Below are 24,059 nucleotides of genomic sequence, written 5' to 3' on the forward strand. Positions count from 1 at the left end.
CTCTCTCTCTCTCTCTCTCTCTCTCTCTCTCCCTTTCTTCCACATAAGCTCTCACTATGTAGTTCTGATTGGCCTGGAACTCGCTTTGTAGATGGGTTGTATTTTAATACCCAGAGATCCCCCTGCCTCTACTTCTGGAGTGCTGGAATTAAACGTGTGTGTAACCACCACGATGGATTAAGCTTTCTTTCTTTCTTAGGTTCTGCTCCCAAACATACCAGGGCCACCTCCACCCCCAATCAGAATTAGCTCTACTTCAAGGACTGCCTGTGTTCTCTCTACCCATCACTATAGATGAAAACCACAACCCCCTTCTACCACAGGTCAGTTCTATTTCTGGTTTTTCTAATTCCTTCTCTATGAATTAGGACCACTTCTGCTTAACACCAGCCTCCAACACTGGCCTCTTTCTGCATCTCTCGCCCAAGGATACTGCTCAAAACCTATATAAAATCAAAGCCCACCCCAGAGACCATGTAGTACCTAGGACATGGGGCAGTATCAGTCGTACTCTGAAAGCTTGAGCTGAAGAATGGACCTGTCTGGGACAACGTGCCACAAAGCTGTGCCCACTTCAAATTTCAGCTCATCACCAAGGTGCCAGTCTCCTACAACATATGTACCACACGACATGCACAGACCTTCCCAGAAATGTTAAGGTGAGCGAAGACAGAGCTTGGGAGAGTGGATTCTTAGCAGGTTCTTAACTGGAGATACGTTCTTCTCTTCCCCGACCTGCCCACGATTACAGACTATACCACCTAGCTTAACATCAAACACCTATCCTGGAAAGAAGAGTGCCTTAGTTAGGAGGGCAAGGAATTTCCTGGGATTTCTTCCTAAGGCTGAAGATGAGCCTGATCAGACACCTCTCCCACATACTGTGTATTTGTGGTTGTAACTAGGTGGTGGGGAGGAAGGAATGTAATAAGCCCTTAGCGACTCATTAAGGTTTCTCCCTTATCCGAGGAGTCTCTGGTGGCGTGAATATGATGCCAAGTGGATTGGCTGGCGCCTTTGCCCTTCCTAGAGACAGCAACAGGGCCCTGGGGTACGGTGGGGTGTGTCTGCTTGCGTTAGCTCTTTCAAAGCCCTGGGGCTCTCAGACTAACCCCCAGAAACAGCCAGAGTCAACGTCTACAAAAATATATGGATTTATTTTCTATCCAAAAGTGAGCCTGGGGTGTTTAGTGAGAAAGGGGAGCTGGAAACCAGAGAGGGTTTGTGAGTTGCCCAGATCCTCATTGAGGTCGAGACCATGTTGGGAGGGAGGGGGGCAGATATGACTGATGTTTGGAGGTGGGAACTGCAGAAGGGTAAAGCTAGAATGCTTTGAGCTGCTGGCAGCAGAAGGGACCACCTTGCATGACAGCCTGTAGAGAGACAGAAACAGATGTTGACAGGCCCGAGTCAAGAGTACGAACAGACATTATTAGGACCCCCTTGGAGCCCACTCTAAGACAGGGATTGCGAACTGAAAAAAACACAAAGACCAAACAAATAAGAGAAGCCAATTTGGCCATCAAGAAATGATCAACAAGGGGCTGGAGAGATGGCTCAGCGGTTAAGAGCACTGACTGCCCTTCCAGAGGTCCTCAGTTCAAATCCCAGCAACCACATGGTGGCTCACAACCATCTGTAATGAGATCTGATGCCCTCTGCTGGTGTGTCTGAAGATAGCTACAGTGTACTTATCTATAATAAATAAATAAACCTTAAAAAAAAAAAAAAGAAAACGAGGGGTTGGGGATTTAGCTCAGTGGTAGAGTGCTTGCCTAGCAAGCACAAGGCCCTGGGTTCGGTCCCCAGCTCCGAAAAAAAGAAAAAAAAAAAGAAAAAAAAAAAAAAGAAAACGAAATGATCAACAAGCAGGAGACTGAAGAAATAGAGACTATTTCTTTAGCCACCTTCGACTAAGGATTACTGATTTTTGCCAGATGAATATTGTCTCTTGGTATCCAGACATCTTTGGTTTGGTTTGGTTTGGTTTGGTTTGGTTTGGTTTGGTTTGGTTTGGTTTTCTTGAGAAGTTAGAATACTGAATATTTTGTGGCTCTATCTGGAGTTTGATGTTAATAATTTTGAAGAAGAAAAAAAGTGTTCTGAGAGCCAAAGACACATCTGGAGCCATCAGTTTGTTTCTGTGTGTGCCCTGGGGTGAAGTGAACTCCTTCAGTTTGGCTGCTAGTAGGAGGCCTAAAATGTACTAGGGTTCTCAGATGACAGAATCTCAAACTCACTCCCCTCAAGGTGACATTGTTCTCAGGGTCCTCTGCAAAGGACCCAGAATCTGGGACAGAAGAGCTCCGTAATACTGTAATACCATCTAGCCCTCTCCTCTACACCCTGCCTCGTCTAACCCCAGCCTTCATTTACTAAGTTAGATCCTTGCTCTTGACCATTCTTCTGTCCCCAGCTTATACCTACCTCCAAGTCGTGGGGAGAAAGTAAGACATCTCCTCTGCGTAGCCCAACAAGGCACCATGGTCCATTTCATGCCTGCTGGATTCCACGGCTTCAGGTGACTCCCCTCCCACAAGAGTAGGACGGGTGGGGGGGATGGTTTAGAAAATGGAACGGGGTTAGATGTGGCCACTCATTGTTAAAAAGTCCAGAGAATCCAGAGCCAACCAGACCAGCTGGCAGCTGCTGACCCCAAGGCAAGAGGCCAAGGAGCCCAGCTCCTCCCTGGATGGCAGGTAATTAAGCCCACCCCAGACAGGCCTGGGCCCAAGGCCAGGGTCAGTGGAATGTGTCTGACCCAGACTGGAAGCTGTGCTTCAGGAGGCTTGGGGTCAGAGGAGAAGCCTCTGGCACTGGAGAGGGTCCAAGAGGATCAGGTTCTGAGGGAAAGGGTGGCACCATGGAAGACCTCAGCTCTGAGGGGGTGGCCCCTATCTCCACTGTCCCAACACTGGCTGGACAGTGGACTACAGCAAGTGTAGTATTCTGGAGACCAGGTGGAGGTCCAGACATATGAGGAGAGATGCATGGCGGTCTCTGATGGGGACAAGGAAGGTCTGGGAGCCAAGTGGAGTCAGGTGGGTGACTTGGGGGACCCAGCCTGGCCTGTAAGAGGCCCATCACTTGGCGAAGCTCCCGGCTCAGCTGAGACACTTCCTGGTTGAGTCTGGAAATCTGTTGAAAATATAGCAAAATGTCTCATGGACACCATAGCAATAACCAGGTCACCCCTCATCCCCCACACTACAGATTACAACTTCCTTCAACACTGTCGGTTCACAACCACCTGGGAAGAAGAAAGAGCAGGAGCTATAATAGCCTACGAGTACCCCAATTTATTTCCAGAAAGTTATTTGTGACATCGGACACTGCTGCACCCGCTCCCTGGCTTTTTACATATTTGTGTGTATGTGCACTGCATGTGTGTTTATGCGTGTGTGTGTGTGTGTGTGTGTGTGTGTGTGTGTGTACACTTGAGTGCAGATGTCCTAGGCCAGAGGTCAACACAGGATGACTTCCTCTTATTCTCTATGGTTTTGTTTGTTTGTTTAGTTTTAGTTTTGTTTGTTTGTTTGTTTGAAGACAAAGCCTCACTGGATGATGGTGGCACACACTTTTAATCCCAGAGGCGGGTGGGTCTTTGTGAATTTGAGGCTAACCTGGTCTATAGAGTTCCAGGACAGGTGGGGGAAAGACTGAGACAGAGCCCTCTCACTGAACTTGGAGCTCACCAACCATCTAGACTGGGTGACCGGCGTGTGTCTGTCCAAATCCCTTCCCCATCACCAGTGTTACAGACACGCAGCACCACGCCTGGCTTTCAGTGTGCACTAGGGATCAGAAGTCAGGTCCTTATGTCTATGTGGCAGGCACTTTACCAGTGAAGCCATCTCCCTGAGACTGTCTCAGAGAGCTCAGGCTGCCATGTAGGCAAGGATGGTCCTGGATTCTTGATCTTCCTTGCTTCTATCCCTGGAGTTTCGGGGTTACAGGCATGAGCCACTACACTTGGCTCCCCCTCCCTTTTATAAAATATAGGGGGAAAAAATGCAGTCACAGCATTGCTCTTAACTCATCGCCTAAGTGTCTTCATGGGTGGCTTTTTAATGAGTGCTGAGTCCATTGAGAAACTTGTCAACATGCAGAGTTCTTGACCCCACCCTAGACATTCCAAACTGATAGGAGCCAGGGAACTTGTACGTGAAGGGGCAGTGCAGATACAAATTCAGGTATGGGAAGCACTGTCCTGGAGCTGAGGGCAGCCCAAGGCAGTCAGGAGAAGCAGAAGCAGAACTTGCCATTAACCTTGACCTGGAGATAGCTCTAGGCTCTGCTCTGGCTCAAATGCTGCCTCTCTGGGCTCCTGGCTGTTTATTAGAACTGAGGGAAGGTGTCTCCCAGGGGTTGAGTTTGGTAGCTGTGTGGCGACAGTACTGAGATCCCTTGGGGAAGGAGTAGAGGCGGTGCCTAGCCTAAGTATATAGAATATGGTCTCTTCCTGGCCAGTATTCAGCCATAAGGGCATAGGCCCTCTAAGCCTAAAAGTGGACACACACACACACACACACACACACACACACACACACCCATTTCCCAAGACTGAGTAAAGGTTAAAAGGGAAAGGACTTAAGCCTTGGGCATCAGACTTGTGTTTGGTTGGATGGTCTCAGGCTGCAAATGGAGACCTAGTTGTGAGAGGGAGAGGTGTTAGTGAATATTCGAGATGCAGCAGGACCCAGACCAGATATGTATGCACTCTTATTCTCACACTTCTAGGGAGGACATACTATTTTTCTCTCATCTGTCATCTGTCTGTCTATTATCTGTCTGTCTATCTATCTATCTATCTCTCTATCTCTCTATCTCTCTATCTATCATCTACCTCTCAATCAATCGTTTGGTTTTTTTGAGTTTCTCCATCTATCCCTCTAACTCTCCTGAAACTCACTCTGTAGACCTTGGACTCGGCCATTGCCTGCCTCTGCCTCCTGAGCGCTAGGATTAAAGGCGTGCACCATCACCACCCAGACAGACATACCATTTTTCTAACTTTTAAGTGAGGAAACGGAAGCCCAGCATAGTTGTGGGGCTTACCCAGAGTAATTTAGCTAGCATGACTAACAGATCACAGGACTCTGGCTAGCTCTAGAACACAACATGCTCCTCTCAGACCCCAAGACAATATTCTCTGGGGTCGGAGGGGAAGAGCCAAGCCAAACTCACCTCTTGGTTCAGCCTGCAGACCTTTTCCTTCACCTCCTCTGCTGCCTCTGTGGCCAGTTCCCGGCTGAGCCTAGGGCCTGTGGGCAGAATGGGGTGAAGAGGCACGATGAGTTCACAGGTGCCCACACCTCTCTGTTGCCTAGCAAGCAGGAAGCAAGGAATAGAACGCTCTAGTGTCAGAGAGATGGGGAAACCAACATCAGTGGCTGGTTTTGTGGCCCTGCCACTCTCCCAGTCTCTGCTTTTCCTCCATGCCTGCCACTCTCCAGCTCTAGGCAAGAGGACTTCTTGGCATTCAAACACAGTGTCTCTTCTGTGCATGCCTTTATACCTTTGAACGGTCGCTCCACTTTACCAACGTGCCACGTTCTCCTTTTCTTCTCAATTACACATATTTATTTATAGCTGTGTATACATGCATTCCACAGCGCCAGGACAACTTTCAGTTCTCTCTTCCCAGCATACGGGTTCTAGGGATCACACTCAGTTAATCAGGCTTTACCGCTGAACCGTGTCTGTGGCTCCTTGCAGTCCATTTAAGAATCAACCAAAGTGCCCTTCCAGTCCTACCACAAAATCTTGCTCTCCTCTCAGTTGTAGAACTCAGCGCAGAATTCTACTATTCTCCCCAGCCCCAGCCCCCAGATAAAATGTTGGCGGGATCTGGTTTGGTTGTATGCAACTTTTGGCAAGCTCTAGTTTAACTGTATCCCTAGGATGGCACGTAACACACGTGCCATGGAGTGGATGGGTAGATGGATGGATGGATGAGATAGATAAGTGGATGGATGAATGGATGGATGGATGGATGGATGGATGGATGGATGGGTACAGGTGGATAGATGAATAAATGGGCAGATACATAAATGACTGTGATTTGAAGTCATTGTGGCTCCTTACCTGAAAGGGGAGCCTGTGAACGGGTTCTGGTGGGCTCCGGCCTCTTGCTGAACCGGAATGTAGGAGCCTCAGCTGTGTTACTGGAGTCCTCAATGCCATCCACGATCCTGAGGGTAGAGTAGTGTTCATCAGCACCACAGGGAGAGTGCGGGGCGGAACAGGGTAGGCAGAGGGTCAATGAGGGCAGCAGAGGCAGGAAACTGGGGAAGAACAGTGGTCAAAGCAGAATGGGATTGCAAGCTGTGGTTGGAAAGGCAGATGGGGCAGAGACAGGAAGGAGCACTGGTTGGAGCGCTGGGAATGGAGCCCAAAGAAGGTTCTGGAAGCCAGCAGGGATATGGGAAAGGTAAGGAAGGCTGGCATCTCACCGGGGACTGAGGTCCGGAGGTCCAAATGTTCCCAGTGGGGGGGTGAGGAGCTGGGGGGGCTTCCAGGCAGCAGAGCCCCTGGGGGGCCCGTGCAGGGAGGGACTTGAACCCCGGCCAGCCAGGGCAGGGGAAGGAGTTGGGGACAGGGAAGGAGAGGAGACAAGGGCTGAGAATGGGGGCAGCTCTTCGCCCAAAAGGCTGACCAGGGACCCCCGAGGTCGTGCTGGACTGAGGTTGGGCAGCAGGAGGGGCCGACGGGGCTTGGAACCAGCCCCAGGCTCCATGCCACCCTCGGTTTCTGTGATGGATGGCAGAGTCTTGTCTGAGGAGGAACCAAGAGTGTCGGAGCGTGCCTGAGGGAAGAGGGAGCATCAGCTGTTACTGGACAGTGGACAACAGGACCCTTCACTGGGATGCAAGCCTCAGCACCAGGTGCTCCTCCCAGTCCCCTGTCCCTTCTCCCTGTGGCAGAGGAGCTAAGGAAAGCTGCACACCTCCCAGCCTCTCCACAGAACAACCTCGCCCCACCCAGAAACGCGGACGGATTACCTGGGAGAGTCGAGGAGAACGTGAGAAGCGGCCGAGGCCCTGTGGAGACAGTGGGGATTCAAGCTGACTCCTAGCTCTTCACTCCTCTGGTACAGCCCCTCCCCACTCTACTGAACAGTGTTAAGGGGTTGAGTATGTGGGACCTTTTTATGGAATCGAACCAGACCACCAACTCCCAACTCAGAGGAGTTCAGAATGACCAATCGAACCCCAAAGTAGCAAAAGACAAAGGCCTAAGGTGTAGACACAGTCCAAAACAGACCATTGGGACAGCAGAGGAGAGGAACTTTGGTGTGAGGGGTTGGGAGGTTGGTGCCGGTTCAGAGAGAGATCTAAAAGAAGGGGTTGTTCAAAAAGATAAGACAAGGCTGAGAGGTACTGACTAATAGTTGGAAGCTGTTAAGAGGTGGTCCAGAGGCTGGGGGAGGCCCAAGTAGAGTGGGGTAGGAAGAGAGTGTATATGAAGCAATACAGGGAGGAAGTTGGAGTTAAAGGTGATGTTTTTAGGGAGGAGAGAGATCCAAGAGGATATCTGTCTTGAAGGAAGGTACTTTGGTGGGGGTGGCAGTCATACATTGTCAACATACATTGTTTTCAGAGCCTTGGCGCAGGTTGAAGGTTAGGTCCCGGGGTAGGCCAGCCCTGAAGGCAGCCACATATTCCGGATACAACCGAAGGACCTCGGCCAGCCCTCGGCTGCTCAGCTGCTGCAGGCCGCAGTAAGTCAGTGCTTTCACATCAGCGCTGGTCTTCAGCACGCAGCCTGCCCCTGCCCCAGGCTCCTGCCCCAACTCAGGGATGTCTGCCCCAATCAAGTCCCCCTTTCCTGTGGGTAGAGGAAGGGGATAGTCAACAGGGATGAGTGGAATATCAGTGGGAGAGGGTCAGAGGACTTAAGGATGGTTGAAGGTGAGTTAGCGCATTGGAAGAGGGAACTTGGAACAGGCCAATGGAGACTGGCAGGTGAAGCTGGGTAGCAGGCAGCGGGAGAGGTCTACAGTGCTGGAGAAATGACCAAAAGAATTGGATGATCAGTAAAGAATGGGCCAGAGGGGTCAGTTAAACCGGAAAGGGCCACAGGTGTTAGAGTTGTTTGGGGATGGACAGGTCAATGGAGCTGGAAGATGATGCAACAGAAAAGGACGAGTAGGTGTGAGAGTCACTGATGGCGGGCCCATGGGTTAAGGTGTGGCCAAAGAGCCAGGGCAGAGTGGGAGGAACGGCCAGGAGGAACTGTAATAGGGTGAAAGAATCGAGGAAGACTACTCCTTGGTAGGCATTCTAGGTACTCATTAGAGGTCTCCATTCCCTGAACCCCAGGCTATCCCCAAGCTCCCCGAAGAAGGTCTTAGGATGGGCCTTAGTGTGAGGTGGTGGGGTTCTCACCAAGGATGGCCAGCACCGTGTTGTCTCGGAGCACCTCAAGAGAGCCAGAGCAGACATAGTAGTGTGCCTGCAGGGCATCCCCACGGCGTAGCAGGAACTCCCCAGGAGCACAAAATGAGGTCTTGATGTGCAGGGAGAGGGCACGAAGGCAGCCCCTGCTTGCTGCTCCAAACAAAGGCAGCTGCAGGATCTCCCGATTCAGGTGCATGGCGATGTCAGCTCGCAGCTCATCCGGGAAGTCACGCAGTAACTGTCATAAGAGGCAGAGGTTATTCTGGCCATCCCCTTGGCAGTCGATACTCAACTCTACAAATGAATTGGGCTGTCCCCAAGGGCAAGGGTGCCAACTTGCCCTCTCTTTAAAATTACCCGCTGGACCTTAGGGAGATTTCTTGTCTGGTCTCAATTTTCCTTACTCTGTGGATCGCCAACCAAATCTAACTTCCGGGCAGAGACCAAGTCTGCCCTCTGGGTACCGCACATGACTGCACATGCTCAACATTCCTAGATTCTGGTTGCTCAATTCTATACAGTGAAGAGTCATCCTTGGTGGGTCAGACTTCAGCTGGGAACTGGGAAAGTAGGAACCCTCCCTTTCTCGTCTCTGGGCCTCAGTATCCCTATCTGTAAACTGCAGGCTCAGGCAAGGTCTTGAACGTTACCAGGGCTCTCCACATTTCCCTCATAGAACCATGGAGCCCCTCGGCAACTCTGTCTTGCCGATCTCTTCCTTCTTCCGCCTGGGTCCCTGGAAGAGGCTCCCTCCCGGTTCTGCTCCCTAATCTCTGGTGATTCCTCCCCCAGCCTCCCTGCATAGCCAATCCCCTCAGTCACTTCTCACTTCTGCATCCTCCCCACATCATGGTAACCAGCGCCCCTCTTCCCCACTACTCAGGCCTGGAAGCCCCAACGTTCGGTTCAATGTATATTTACAACTCCCTGATGGACACCTAAGTCTCCCATAGGCAGCACATCTCCTGATGGCTCACCCTGGACGCTCCCCTCCATCCCTAAGCTCCGTCTTCCTCCTAGGTGCCTTCATCTCATCCCTGGACCCACTCAAGCCAGACCAGGGTAGCTCTCTTGCAACCAACTAGAATTTGCCTGCTCTTGTGGATCCTTTCCTGGCAGATGCTTCCCATGCACTTCTTCCTCCACCCTCTGCCATACCCTTTCTTAGAGATCTGACAGGACAAAACTGCAAACTCAAGGCTATCTGCTCTTGGGACTGCATTGGCCCAGCCCTGACTCTGGCACTGACACAACCCTTCTCCAGAGCTCACTTTTTTTTTTTTTTGGGGGGGCCTGGAATGGTCTCATGACAGACTGATTCTCTTGACTGTGATGTATCCCTTTCTCTAACACCTTCCTTGTCCCCTCTGGACTCAGACACAATAAGGGCCCTCCTGCAGGAACTCACTCCTGGATGGTTCCATTTGCTATGTGTTTCTCTGTACGGGTTTCACTCTCCCACATTTCTTGGGGTCCCCTTTAGAGCTGAGGCTGCCTGTAACCATTTCTAGCTACTGTCCCATTCAGTACATAAGAATGAATGGAAAGGGATGGCTTGGCCCACGCTAGTACTGGGGGAAACCTGTGAAGCCTACCATGACAGAGAAACTGAGGCCCGGAGAAGGCAAGATGTCCACTCAAGTCCAGACTCGAGCATTCTGCTCCCTTTCAACCTCCATGTTTAAGGACCAAAGAAAGGGATTTGGATTTGTCTGGGTGCACATCCTTGCTGAGAGCCCCGTGCCTCATTATACCCTGGTTGCCTCTGTTCCCATCCTGGAGAGGCAGTACCCCTTCCCTACTGCACCTCCACGTGGCAGGAACCCCTGCTCAGCACTACCTCGTTGGCATCGATGCCGCTGTTGACGGCCCATGTAGTCTGGAAGTACTCGAGCATGCGCTGCTTGAGTGGGCGGGGCAGACGATGCACTCGGATGAAGTCCTTGAGATCCTTCATGCGGCTGTGGTAGAGCGAGCGTCGGGAGTACATGCGCTGGATGATGGCTGTGACATTCCCAAACACCACCGCGTGCATCAGCGCTACAGAGGTGGCAACCCAGAGTATCAGAGGCTCTCACCGCACTTTTGCTCCTTGTGCTCCCCGAATCACCCTGCCTTGGATGGGTCTCGGAGGTTCTGGGGAAGCACAGGAGAGCTAGCAGTTCCTGGGAGCACATCTAGCCACCAGAGGCAGGGGGAAGTAGTCGACAATCCATAGATGGGGCACACCCATACTCCTCTCTCATCACCCCCTTGACCATGACCTTGGGTATTTTTACCCCTTGAAAGAGATCACAACTGTTTATGGGGGCATAGTCGCGGGTAGCGAATATGAGTGAACACGTGACCGTGTGGACTTGAGTGGGCAACTTGCTTCCTCTGAGCCTTATTTCCCTGTGCACAAGCCCGGATTCCTAGGCTCCCTGGAAACAGTGGGTCTCGCCTCACCGCCTATGAGCATCGTGCAGATGGAGAAGATCTTCTCAGCGTCAGTGTTGGCACAAACGTTGCCGAAGCCTACACTGGTGAGGCTGCTCAGCGTGAAGTACAGCGCGGCGATGTAGGCACTGCGCCGAGATGGTCCACCGGCCGAGCCATTGACATAAGGCTCCTCCAGCCGCTTACCCAGCTCATGCAACCAACCTGTGATAAAAAGAGAAGAGGGGTTGGGGATTTAGCTCAGTGGTAGAGCGCTTGCCTAGCAAGTGCAAGGCCCTGGGTTCGGTCCTCAACTCAAAAAAAAAAAAAAAAAAAAAAAAAAAAAAGCCACGGAAGAAATTATGACTGGCTATTATGACTGGCTACACTAGCAGCACTGGAGAGAGCATTTTCCTGATCTGCCTGTTTGGCCTTGGATACATATTTACAAAGAAGGCCAGTTTGTAGCTGCTGAGACAGGAAGTGTGACAGGCAGCGGTGACTGGGCCTGGAGGCCATGAACTTCCTACAGTTGACTCCAAGGCTACCCACTCCATACTTTCTGATATGTTACTGGGTGTTTCTTTCTTTTCTTTCTTTTTTTTTTTTTTTTTTTTTGGTTCTTTTTTTCGGAGCTGGGGACCGAACCCAGGGCCTTGCGCTTCCTAGGTAAGCACTCTACCACTGAGCTAAATCCCCAGCCCCTACTGGGTGTTTCTTATGCATGTATGTGTTGTAGGAAAATGCTGAGATCTGACCCAGCTAGGGCTGTCCCTGCCATCAGTGTCAAGAGGAAACGAAAACAAGCCATTACAGGCAGAAGGCAAGCTATGCAAGTGTACAGCAGGTTGTGGGTAGGGGCAACATGGATCTTAGGGGCATCACTCTCTTAGGATGTGGTACATTTTGGTGGAGACTGAGAGAATAGGAAATTCACCTTGGGGAAAGAAAGGAGCCTGGGTCTCCTAGGAAGGAAAACATATACAAGGCCCATAGTGAGAAATCAGTGGTTGCTAGGTCCAGGAGGCCAGCTAGTGTACACGGGCTGTACAGGAGAAGACGGTAGGGACACAGATCACACAGGGCCGCCTTGAACACATAGCCATAGCGTGGAGTTCAAGGGTAGTGAGGAGCTTATGTAAGGGGCCAGGTAGAACTGGGGTGGGTCAGTGTCTATTATGTTTTAAAATTATTATTACAGATTTATTTTACCTTTAATGTGTATGAGTGTTTTTTTTTAATTTTTTAAAATGACCTGTTTTATGTATGAGTACACTGTCGCTGTCTTCAGACACACCAGAAGAGGGTATCTGATCTCATTACAGATGGTTGTGAGCCACCATGTGGTTGCTGGGAATTGAACTCAGGACCTCTAGAAGAAGCATCAGTGCTCTTAACCACCGAGCCATCTCTCCAGCCCCATGAGTGTTTGCTAACATGTTATGTATGGGTCTAGGCAGAAAGAAGCAGGGAAAGGGTCAGTGTCTATTAAGTTTTAAAATTATTATTATAGATTTATTTTTTAATGGGTATGAGTGTTCACCAACATGTTATGTATTTGTACTGTGTGTGTGTGTGTGTGTGTGTGTGTGTGTGTGTGTGTGTGTCGTTTACACACAGGTCAGAAGAGGGCATAGATCCCCTATGAGCTACCTATCATAGGGGATTGGTTCTGAAGCCAGGTCCTCTGTAAGGTCAACAAGTGCTCTTAACCCTTGAGCCCATTGTAGGAGTCATGAGGAGAGGAAGGTGGATTAGATTGGGCGAGGTAGTAGAGATGAAAGGACCATGCCAGATCCAAGTGGTGGGGCAGTGTGGGCTGACGGAGTGGGAGGTGACAAGAATGCCTAGGATCTGACCTACTTTCTAAGGAAACATTGAGGGCCTGGGTCTGCTTCCTCGACAGTGGTTCCGTTAATTGTGTCTACAGAAGAATTGATGATGGCCTTGAGCTGACAGACTAAGCTCTTTCTAAGCCTTTACACACGCTGCTTCCTCTGTCCAAAATCCCCTCTCTCCATCAAGGTCTTTCCCCTATCAGTGATCTTGGTCTTGTTCCTTGCTAGGCTGGAAGTTTCCCCCTAGGCAGAGCCCTTGTCTTCAAACCAGTGTCTCCACACTTGATGCAAATGAACACGGCATTTTATCTGATGGCTGGAGGACTATGGGATGAGGAAGTGTTGAGTGCTGGTAGCATTTTGGGGGGATAAGAGAGGTTGAGAGGTGGTAGCAAGCGGGGGGGGGGGGGGGAGTCTGGGGCTGGTGGCTCACCAATGTCCCAGAGCAGCGGGTCATTGGCCTCCATCTCCCGGCGCCCGATGACATACCAGACGCAGGCCATCCAGTGGGCAAGGAGTGCAAAGACGGACATGAGCAGCGTGAGCACCACCGCGCTGCACTGAGAGTACCGCTCTAGCTTCTGCAGCAGCCTCAGCAACCGCAGGAGCCGCACGGTTTTCAGCAGATGTACCAGCGAGGTCTGCAGGAGGGCAGCGGGGGAGGCTGTCAGCAGGCCACACCTCCCCAGAGCTCTCACTTAGCCCCACCTCCGCCCAGGCCCTTCCCACCAGACACCCAGGAGCCAGAGGAAGCTGCAAAGAAAAAAGAAAAAAAAAAAAAAAACCTATCCCTGCTGTCCTGAAAAAGTGACTTTAAAATGCATCAGGAGAGAATAATTAACTCAGCCACTGAGGACTCCTTTCGCTTTGTTCCACCACTGCGTTAGGCATTTACAGTCCTCATTAAAATAAACAAAACAACCTTCCAAGTCTTTGGTCCAGTTATCATCCTGGACCCTGGTTTGCGTAGGGCTCACACTAGTGACTTGTTCCAAGTCACAGACCAAGGAAATAACAGAGCAGTAACCTAGACTCAAGGAGATGGACACCGAGTCCATTTGGGACTAAGCTGCCTCACAGAATTATATAGGGGGATACAGGAGCAAGCCCTGGTAGTAGCTTGCAGAGAGGGGTAGACTGAGTGATCTGTGGAAGATCCCTGCTCAGAGCTCCACTGTCCCTAGAAACCATCAAGCAGGATTGGCGACTGGCATGGGGAAGTGAAATGAAGGGAATGGGGTCCAATAAGGGGCCTGAGGACTGCCAGAGGTCAAGGGCTTTTCTACTTGTAGGTCAGCTACCGGTGAGAAGGAAAGCGGGGCTTGAGGACACCTGCTGTGAGCTGGAGGTTGATGGAGCCACGGTGTCTAGCAAGGGTAACTTTTGTTAATTCAACTGCTATGGGAAAGAGATGCAGGATCAAACCCAGGACCACCTTATACATTCTAGACAAGTTCTCTCTCTCTCTCTCTCTCTCTCTCTCTCTCTCTCTCTCTCCTTTTTTCTTTTTAAAATTTATTTATTTACTGCGTATGCAGCGTTCTGCTTAACTGTATGCCTGCACAGAAGAGGGCATCAGATCCCGTTACAGATAGTTGTGAGCCACCATGTGATTGATAGGAACTGAACTCAGGACCTCTGGAAGAGTAGCCAATGCTCTTAACCTCTGAGCCATCTCTCCAGAGCCCCCAACCCCCTTCTTTCTTTCTAAACCATGAAGCCATATCCTTCAAATCTGCCGGTTTTCTTTTCTTTTCTTTTTTCTTTTTTTCGGAGCTGGGGACCGAACTCAGGAACTTGCGCTTGCTAGGCAAGCACTCTACCGCTGAGCTAAATCCCCAACCCCAATCTGCCGGTTTTGTTATAATTATTAACACTTCAGTTAGGGCTTTTAATATGGCAAACGAGGAGTAGCTATACTCCTTACCCACACACAGCTTGAAGGCTAGAGCTAAAGACTCTTGGGCTTGATAGAAAGGCCCTCGCCACCCTTTCAGGGAGCTGCATGAAAGAGCATACCCCCGGGCCCTGGCATTACACTGCTCCAGAAGGCATTACACCTCATGAAGGGCCTAGAAAGGAAGCATCCCTGGTTCCCCAACATGGATCTTCATTAAGGCCTAACCAAACACACCAACCTTCAGCCTGCACCTTTAAGGGCTCTTCTCTCATTGTCCTTTGGCCCAAATGCCGTGGGCATGACTCCTTTAGCTCTATGTAACTCTTATATGTCTGCTCCTCTATTTCGGTTCTAGCTCTCTCAGGCTTCCGGTATTGTTCCTCATCTCATACATTTGGAGCCATACACTTGGAGATCCTGCTTATCCAGGAAGCAGGTTGTAAATGGGAAAGGATACTAGACCAGGAGTCTGGAGACCTAGGTCTGACTGAGTTTTCATATCAACGTTTGAGAGATACAAGAACCTCCCCTGAAGGGTTCCACATGTGTGAAAGTACAGTACTGATCTGTAAAGTACTCCTGAAGGCAACAGAGGAGAGGGGACATCCTCTCCGCACCCTGAGAGGAGGGGCTGGTGGCTCTCTGCAGCACACCTCTCCAGTAAGGACAGCAGTCTGCCTGGCTGACTATCTAGTGGGCATAGAAGCAAGGTTACAGTGGACCTCAGGGCAGACTTACACACACACACACACACACACACACACACACACACACACGCACGTGTGTAGGAGCATGCACACACATGTGCACAACCAGGAGAAGGGGCCCACAGCCCGTTGGCGGCTAGTTAAATCCGGCTTCGTGTAGGTGGTTTCCTGCTATAGCTGAGTGCGGCAGGGAGAGCACACAGGAAAACTGCTCTCCACCTCGCCTCCCCCATAATGGCGAGGGGGCTTGGGGACACAGGGTAAGACTGCCTCACCTTGGACTAGAAAAGACCTACTATCCAGCCTCCACCCTGACCACTCAGGGCGTTTCCAGGCAGTCCCAAGCGAAGACACGGGTCCAGGTACACTACCCAGCCTCTGACTCCCTGGCTTGACTTACTATGCTCTTTCTCTGGAGTTTCATCATTTTGCTAGCCAAATCCTGTTCATTCTTAGAGGCCTGGCTCTGCTCCCGCCTCCCCCGGGAACAGTTCCTTCCCAGACCACCTCAGCCTCTGCCCAGCTGGGATGCTTCTGCCCCCAGGTGCTGGCCTGATTTCAGAATGTTTTTGCATATACTAGTGTTCCAGCCCAGATCTCCAAGGCCAGCCCAGATCCTGTGCAGCGACTGCCATCTCCCATTCAGCAATTCTGTGGCTCATGTCCTCCCTCTACTATCCCTGCCTGTCTCACCAACCTGAGAGGGCTTTGAGGGCCACTTCCTCATCTCTTTCTACCATAGTGACCAGACCCCCATATAGTGTTTTGCAGACAGCTAAATGCTCATCCGTTGTTTGTGAAATAAAAAAATGTGAAAAGTACCACTCATCTGGCGTCCGACCAATGCCGCCTTGGTAGCCATAGTTAGCAATCGGTTCTCTCCGCTTCCCTCAAAGACTGTAAGCTGAGTTCTCCAAAGGGCATAGACCCTTTGGGTTCCTTCCCAGTGCCTGGCAGGGCTATGCCCATAGCAGGATCAGAGGAACATCTATCTGCATATGATTGGATAGGACTGTGGCTGGGTTTGTGATTGCTCCGCTAATGGGAGAGGCTGGAGTTCATTCAGATGCTAGGATGCATGGTGGGATGTGTGTGTGTGTGTGGGGGGGTCACTCACCACAGTGATGTTGAAGACATACAGCAGGTCAAAGGGCAAAGCAGCAATGAGGTCCACGAAGAACCAGGTGGCCAGGTAGTGGAGGCCAATGGACCGAGGAGCAGAAACCACCTGGCCCGACTGGGACACGTAGGTGGTGCGGAAGTTCAAGATGATGTCTGAGGAATGCAAGAGGCTGTTACTAGGGACCATAGCCTGAACTCTCAGGTCAGGTAGCTAAGGAATGGGGCAAGCTAGGAGTGAGCATTGGAGGCCCAGAATGAAGGAGGAGGCAGAATGAAGAAAGCTGAGACTCTTGGATGATCTATAGGAAGGAAATGCCACATGGCGGAAGGTTGCAGGGTACTGGGCACTATGGGATTTATGGGGTCCTAGGGGGTAAGCCTCCTCCCACTCTGAAGGCATACTCACCCCTCACTAGGCCCCTAGAACTCAGAACTACAAAGACTCTTTAAGCTAAGGAAGGGCCCAGCAGACCTAGGCTGGAAGAGGCTTGCCAGAGTGGGTCCCCACAGCCCGCCCTCCAGATTAGTGCAGCGGAGGGTTGTGGGTCCCCACAGCCCGCCCTCCAGGTTAGTACAGCAGAGGGTCTGACCCAGGATGAAGAGCATCTCCACAGCGATGTCACTGACAAGGGTGTGTCGGGACGTGATGGGGGTGTCGTCATCACCAGCGAAGCAGACGTTGTAAGGGACGGTGACCGCGACGTAGAACGTAGCGAGAAGGATGAGACCGTCCCAGACAGCCTTGGGGATGCTGTAGTGGAGGAGCAGGCAGCGGGAGCCCCCCACGGAGGCCACTTTGTACTCAGGCACTGATGGCTTTGGCTCAAACACGTTCTAAAGGGAGAGGGTAGCGGTTAGGGACACTTAGGGGAAAGAAAAGTTGAGGCTGAGGGAAGGGAGAGTCTGGGGATAGGGGGAAGGGGACGGTTGGTATTGGACGGGTAACCAGAAAAGAGAGAGAAGATATGGGGTTTGGGGCAGGGAATTCTCAGGTCAGCATCTGTACCATGTTATAGCTCAGGTTTCTCTTTCGTAGTTCTCTTTACTCCTTCTTTTCCCTTTCTGGTGCTGGGGACCTAACCCAGAGGCTGTGTACTTTTGAGGCAGGCACTCTATCACTCAATCACTCTATCACTCCCCACAGAACACCCTCAGGCAGCTTCTAAAGAAATCTTGCCTTATCAGCAATATTGGCATGGACTGTCCCTCATCTTGCTTGAAGATTGTCAGATGACAATCAGACCATTCTTAGGGCCATAAATTCTTTGTAGTTCTTTCTGAGTTTTAGGGAGCTAGTGAGGGGGTGAGCATGCCCTCACAGGGAGGAAGTAAACTCTGTTGACCCAATTCCTTTGCCCTGTAACAGACTATAGAAGCAGGTGGGGGACTCATTGCCTGGCTTGGTCAGGAACCTTGCGGGTGGCACCCAGGGTGGGATTCTAGGATCACAGCAGCTTGTGAGTTCATCCCTCATGATACAACCCTTACATTCAGGGGAAGGATTACTGCTAGAGCCCCACCCTCTGTGATGTCGTTACCAGAACGTCAATTGCCTACTGAAGAAAAGGAAGTGGGGACGCTTGCGATGAAGCAGAAACTTGCATGTGGAAAATGGGTGGGCAGAGGGACAAGCCAACGGAGGGAGATTGAACGGACAGGAAAGAGGGAGAAGGTAGCAAGGAATTAAAGCTGGAGGACCGAGGAATATCAGTGTGTGTGTGGGGGGAGGAGTGGAACTCACACTATTGGCTTTCACGCTTCCCTGGTCCCGGCGACCAAAGTGGCCAGTCAACCGGTGTAGAACTGTCCGGTTCTGCCTCCTCGTGGACCTAAGTCTTGAGCTAGCTCCTCTCCTCCCAAGGGAGTTTTCTATTGGGAAAAAAAGTGGACAGAAATAAGTTAGGGTGCTGTCTCCTAAGAGGCTGTACGTAGCACAGTCTACTGAGACCCGGACCTGTAGTTACCATGATTATTGTCCCCATGGATCCCTGGTGAGCCAAGTCCTGGGCCTCCACTCTGAGAGATGTCCTTAAAGGAAAATAGGAAAAGCACAACCTCTCCCATCTCATTTTTGATGGGCATCATGTCCAGAAGACACCAAAAGGCCGAGCCTGTGGACACAGAGAGAAGGCAGAGGTACATGAGCATCCCTGGGCAACCCTTTGATTCTCCTCGGTTTCTCAAATTAGTCAAAGGCTTTGGTGAAGGTTTAGAGCTGGGGGATACCCCCAGAGAACTGTCATCTGGTTCTTTCACATTACAAATGGAGAGACCAAGACCCAGAAAGGATCTTAGTCCTACAGGCAGCTTGTGGCCATGGAAAGATAGGCCCATCAGCATCTCTGTGCCTAGCAGACTCTGCTGAGGGAAGCCCTGGGATTTGGGCAGATGTCAGGCAAGCCAAGTTGGGCTCTTTACCATCCTTTCGGTAAAAGCAGATTTCAGCTCTGTGTTCTTGGTGGCCCTCCAGGGCTTTTTGTAACCGTTGCAAGGCCGGCTCACTGGTCTCTGGGCCATAGAGGAACCGGCAGCTACAGGTTTTCTGCATGACCTCGGTGCGGCCGTAGCCTGTGAGCTCACAGAAGCCGTCAGAGCAGTAGACGATGGGAAAACCCCGTGGGCCCTGGGCATTGGCCAGAAGAAAGTTGCTGTCTACAGGAAGGAGAAGTCAAGGTCAGGACCAAGTCAAGAGGGGAGCTAACTTTTAAATGAACAACAGTTCCCTCAAGTCATGGACAGAGATCAGAGAGCTAGAAGCTTCCGGGTGGTTCCTAATCTCCCTCTGAGATGTTCTCATAAGGACAAAGTGTACAACCAAAGGGTAAGGACTCAAGGGTGGCCCAGAGACCTGAAGGGCTAGAAAAGGAATCCCATGTGGTTCATGTGGGAACCACATGGCTTCAAGCCGGGGAACTGTGACTGCAGAAAGCCATAAAGAATGGCAAAGACAGGGACTCCAGCACTCACTTCTACCACCTACACAATGTGGCTTAAGACCTCAGCTTCCTTATCTGCAAAGTGGGACACAATGTGCCTTTCCCCCATGAATGTGGGTTGCATCAGGTAACTTGGGAAGGAAGGCCCGGGGGCACTTAGAAGATCTCCCCCTACACCCCCTTTCACTCAATTTTGGAAGTGCATTCTTGGATACAATCCCAGCATCCTCTTTTAACGAGCAGGACAAAGATTCTGATGACATCACACGCTCTCATTGTTAAACCAAAAGGCAGAAAATTTCAAAAGTCATAAATGTCCTTAAAAGTGAGGGAAAGACTCTGGGAGACACATCCCTCTTTCTTGCCTTCCAGGAAATGCCGACTTTTTGATATATATATATATTTTAAAGGAGTTTCAAAGGATCCGTTCCTTATGCTCAGAGTCAAATTGAAGAGGCATTGAGGTGTGAGCTGCAGCCACCCCAGCACCAGAACCTGAGTTGGCTCCCTCTAGCATTGGCGGATTAGAGCCTTGAGGGTGGGGGGACATACAGGGATAGGCTTAGTCGATGGGATAGGAGACACAAACAGTCTAAGGACCCTAGGAGAGGGTTCTGTTAGGGGATGGGGTGTCTGATCAGGACACTGAGGGTTCCTAGGAAGCACTGGGTCCTGGGCACAGCCTACTTCTTCCATCCCAGGGCCCGTTGCCTCGGTGATTGGCGCTATGGAAACAAGGGAGGTTGGGGGGGGTAGGGCCCTGGCGGTTCGGTTTCCGCCCTCGGCTACCGCTCCCCCACCCTCCTAATGCCGGCCAGGGTTTCGAAGAGGGACAAAGGAAGACCTGGGGGTTCCAGAGTTAGGAGAGGGAATGGCGGAGGAAGAGGCCGGGAAGGAGCTGTGCGGCTGTCCAGGGTGCTGAACTTGGGAACCAAGCTCAGGTGGGCTAGCAGGGAGTTTTCTCAGTCTCAAGTACTTGCCCCCGCTTTGCCTCACCCACCTCACACACGGTTATCTCATGACTTGGGGGCGCGTGACCTTAATGCAGACTAGGTCTTGCCGAAGTCTGTTCTCTCTCTTTTCTGGGGCAGAGGTAGCTGTAGTCACCAGACCACTTTGTCCCATCTCCGCGCCTCAGATACCTCTATACACACTCCCAGCTCAGCTCTGCCCTGGAGTGGGTGGCTCCCAAGGCCCCTCCTCCGTCTGTGGCACAAAGAGCCGCTTTTGCCTTGAGTCACACCCCCTAACCTTGCCCCCCAACCCCCGTGCTCCATGTCTTGATTTCCACTCTCAAGGGCTCTGCACCCCGTTTCTTTACCACGGTTTTAGGAGACCCAGCACCTCATTCTCTCTCCTCTGATCTCACCACATCCAGATATTCACCCTATCCCAAGGAGACTTGACCCCGCCTCGGCCCAACTCACGCGTGCCGTCAAAGCGAGTGGCGATGGTGTCCAGAAAGGTGTTTTGCGGGGCCAGCAACCCCTTCATGACCGGCATGGCCCCGGGTACGAATTCGAGGCGTTGCGCGGGCTGCGTTCAGCGCGGCCTGGCCGGAGGGGGCGCGCTACCGGCGGGGCCGGGGCGCCCCATGCGCCGGCCTGCCTCCTCCCCTCCTCTCGCCGCCGCTGCCTGTGTGCTCTGAACCTGTTAGTTCTAAGCTCCGCTCGCAGCACTTCGGGAGCCGCCACCCCCACCCCACCCCACCTCCCCACGGGTCAGGTTTTTCCCGGAGGGCTCAGCCCGCGCCCACCACGTGGCTCCGCACCGGGAGGGGCCGCCAGAGACACCCGCAGCCCTCCTCTGTGGCCCTCCTCCCAGAGGGGAGCGGCCCACGCGTGTCTCTTGGGGAGAGACTCGGAGACACGCCCACCATCCAAGCTTAAGAGGTGGGACTCGAACGGTGGCTCCGCCCTTCTTTCAGGGTGATCACGCCCCTACGCGCGTGGTTCCCTGGCTGCTCCGGTAGCTCCACCCCACGGGTTTCCCCGCGCAGCCCACGCTGGCTGGTGTCTGGTTGACAGTGCCGCCTGCTGGAGTTGGAATTTTTCCTTCTTTTTTTTTTTTAAAGATTGTTTTTATTTATTTTTGCATATATGTGTGTGTGTGCCTGTGCCAGTAGAGCAGGTGTGGAGGTCAGAGGCCAATTTCCGAAGTAGGTTCTCTCCTTTCACTTTGTGGGTCCCTAGGATCGAACTCAGGTCTTCAGTCTTGACTGCAAGATCTCTGTCCACTGAACCATCTTGCCAGCCCTGTTGTCTCTACTTTATGATTTTATTTTGCTGTTGTAGGATTGCTCCAGCCACGTGACACCGTGACACCGAGTGGATGGCTTAAACAATTCTGGGATCTGGAAATCTGAGTACAAGGTGAACTCAGGGCTGGATCCCTCTGAAGGCTGTGAAGAAGAATCTCTTCCTTGCTCTCTTCCAACTTCTAGGTGGACTGCTGGTGACCGCTGGCATTTCTTAGCTGGTGGGTGCATTGCCCTGATTTTTATTCCCATGTTCATGTGAGCTCTTCCTGTTTCTGTGTACCCTAATCCCCCCTTTTTTGTAAGACCACTACTTATACTGGATTACAGGTCTCCTATCTCACCTTAGCTGACTCCATTGGCAAGGTCACTTCCTACATGCTGGGGGAGAGGAGGCAGCTGAGATTGCAACGAGTGAATTTGGGGGACACACACTTCAACCCGCAACTGGCACTTTTGGATGGAGCTGTAGAAAAAGCTTTGCTTGTTCTCCGCTTAAGACCATTCCCAGACTTCCATTCTATACAACAAGGTGCAAACTCTGCCGCTCATATGCAATGGCTGCATGAACTTACCCACCTCTTTTCCAGTGTGGCATTGCTCACAATCCACAGTACAGTGGGCCACACTACAGATGCTCTGGGAGGCTCCTCAGGAAAGCTCATGTGCCTTGCCTCTTCTGGAGCATTACATCCAGCCCTTGCCAGTTGGATTCTGTGCCGTTGAGCAGTTTTCCAGGACCTCTCAGTATTGGTCCCTATTATAAAACAGTAGGGGCTGAGGATGTAGCAGTTGTTAGAATGCTCGCTTAATTGAGATATACGAATGAAGCTCTGGGGTCATCCCTACCATTGCATATAGGAGACGCGGTGAATCGCACTTGCAATATCAACACCACTGAGGAAACAGAGGCAGTAAGATCTGAAGGTCATTTAAGTTTAAGGTCATTCTGGTCCTTCGAGGGCAACCTAGGATACATAACACCTTGTTTCTAAATAAAGTGGGCAGAAGAACGTGAGGGCACATCGGTACCTCATTTCCACCCTCCCAAGCGTGCAACACACATCCATGGACGCTGGGAGGTTCCATGCTGGATTCTAAGTATTTAGGATGAGAAACACAAGCTCCTTCCAGGCCTTAGAGTCATCACAATTCTCAAGATCCTTTCCCGCCCCCTGGAGGCCTGAACTTGACACAAAGATTAGTCACACCAACAGAGAAACGTCTTTATTGCCTAGGGACTGGCGAGGAGAGGGGAAAGTTAGGACTAGGACAGGGATAGAAGACGGGTTCAGACTCTGGATCCGCCCCGGGGCGCTAAAGCGGTGGCGGTTGCAGTCGGACAGCGGCGACCAGGGCAGGGATATGGCTCTAGCTCTGCGCCTGCGCGGCGGCCCATGGTCAGGATGCCAGCTGCGTGGTTACCGTTGGCCTGAAGGAGGCGCTGCAGCCGTCCTTGGAGGCCTGGGGGTCCAGGTCGCCGCTTTCCCAGAGTGAGGATGCCCGCGGCGTGGTTGCCAGCTCCGTGCAACAGTTCGTAGAGACGGCAGGAACACGTCTTCTGGCGACAGCAGTCGGGCAGAGGCTGCGCGTCCACCCCAAGCGACAGCAGCGCCGGCGGCAGCAGTAGCAGCAGCAGCAGCGTCACGGCGGCCCAGGGAACCTAAAGGGACAGAGACAAGGTGCAAATGGATTTCACTCCACAGAGCCAGTTGGCTCTGAATTTCTCTTTGCCCGAGATCCTGCTTGGCTGTCACTTAGTTTCCTGCGGCTGGCTCCTTTGTCAACTCATATACTCTAGGAAAACCTCATAGGCTTCTCTGGGGTAGAAGTTTGTCCTGTGAAAACATATTTAAAGGCTTGCCCTTTCACCTGCAGGCAGGTGCGCCTGAGTCTGTCTGTGCCAGACTTACAAGCTCGACAGAAAAAAAGGGTTTATTCAGTTCAGTCCTTCCCTCTACACACAGTGGGCTTGTTCCTTTGCTGGGGAAACTGAACGTTGTGGCTTTAAACGAGTTTCTCACCCTCTTAGGACAGCCTTTCCTCAAGCAAACTAGGCATTAAATCATCCCTACTACCCAGGGCTGTTGAGTGGAAGATATAACTGACAAGCACAGAGAGCATCCAGAATGCAAGTTCTCATTAAACACGAACTTCTCCATAATGGCATGCCCAGTGTTAACCAAGGAGGCAGGTTGCCAAGAGCCCACCCAGACTCTTCCCTTAGTGCTATCCTAGAAAGCTCATAGGAGCCCAACCCTTAGCGAGCACTCTCATGGCCTCGGTCCTCTGGTGAGGTGCATCCCTGTTTCTAGATCTTACCTTTGTAGAAGGAAGGTTCATGGTGTCTGGAGCTCAGGGAGAGGCAATCCGGAGAGATGGTATCTTCGGTGCAGTGGTCCAAATACCCAAGGAGTCTGAGGCCGTCGTCTTCTGTGGCTTGTTTCCAGGGGCCAGGAGTTTATAGTGTTCTGAGGTG

General features: G+C 51.6%; 2 protein-coding genes and 1 long non-coding RNA gene across 4 annotated transcripts; 1 reads left to right on the forward strand and 2 right to left on the reverse strand.

Annotated features, from left to right (window-relative positions):
- Positions 1-1,136: 1,136 nt before the first annotated feature.
- Kcnh4 (potassium voltage-gated channel subfamily H member 4) lies at positions 1,137-20,969 on the reverse strand. Its single transcript, NM_053630.2, has 17 exons — positions 20,751-20,969; positions 18,806-19,039; positions 18,352-18,498; positions 18,129-18,256; positions 16,978-17,221; positions 16,383-16,540; positions 13,092-13,299; positions 10,851-11,045; positions 10,243-10,442; positions 8,391-8,640; positions 7,592-7,830; positions 7,005-7,043; positions 6,456-6,808; positions 6,088-6,194; positions 5,188-5,264; positions 2,428-3,138; positions 1,137-1,373 (listed from the first exon to the last, which is right to left on the reverse strand). The coding sequence occupies exons 1-16, from the start codon at positions 20,824-20,826 to the stop codon at positions 2,743-2,745; spliced, it is 3,051 nt and encodes a 1,016-aa protein (NP_446082.2). The 5' UTR covers positions 20,827-20,969; the 3' UTR covers positions 1,137-1,373; positions 2,428-2,742.
- Positions 20,039-21,928, forward strand: LOC108352136 (uncharacterized). 2 transcript variants are annotated; one of them, XR_001840291.3, is made up of 3 exons: positions 20,042-20,264; positions 20,702-20,834; positions 21,618-21,928. It is a non-coding gene; the product is annotated as an uncharacterized LOC108352136 (long non-coding RNA). The 2 variants fall into 2 exon arrangements; XR_010055809.1 differs by lacking the exon at positions 20,702-20,834 and having other exon boundaries at positions 20,039-20,264.
- An 853-nt stretch (positions 21,929-22,781) lies between these two features.
- Positions 22,782-24,017, reverse strand: Hcrt (hypocretin neuropeptide precursor). Its single transcript, NM_013179.3, has 2 exons — positions 23,903-24,017; positions 22,782-23,243 (listed from the first exon to the last, which is right to left on the reverse strand). The coding sequence occupies exons 1-2, from the start codon at positions 23,921-23,923 to the stop codon at positions 22,872-22,874; spliced, it is 393 nt and encodes a 130-aa protein (NP_037311.1). The 5' UTR covers positions 23,924-24,017; the 3' UTR covers positions 22,782-22,871.
- Positions 24,018-24,059: the final 42 nt, after the last annotated feature.

Source organism: Rattus norvegicus, chromosome 10, assembly GCF_036323735.1.
Source record: "Rattus norvegicus strain BN/NHsdMcwi chromosome 10, GRCr8, whole genome shotgun sequence".
Classification (NCBI taxonomy): Eukaryota; Metazoa; Chordata; class Mammalia; order Rodentia; family Muridae; genus Rattus; species Rattus norvegicus.

Bases quoted from the DNA above. Each gene is read 5' to 3' on its own strand.
- Kcnh4 (NM_053630.2), bottom strand. From the start codon at position 20,826: ATGCCGGTCATGAAGGGGTTGCTGGCCCCGCAAAACACCTTTCTGGAC. The intron at 11,046-13,091 runs GTGAGCCACCAG...TTTTTATCACAG, and splicing joins CCCGCTGCTCTGGGACATTG to GTTGGTTGCATGAGCTGGGT. The intron at 10,443-10,850 runs GTGAGGCGAGAC...CCACCTCTGTAG, and splicing joins CTGCACGATGCTCATAGGCG to CGCTGATGCACGCGGTGGTG.
- Hcrt (NM_013179.3), bottom strand. From the start codon at position 23,923: ATGAACCTTCCTTCTACAAAG. The intron at 23,244-23,902 runs GTAAGATCTAGA...CTGTCCCTTTAG, and splicing joins TGAACCTTCCTTCTACAAAG to GTTCCCTGGGCCGCCGTGAC.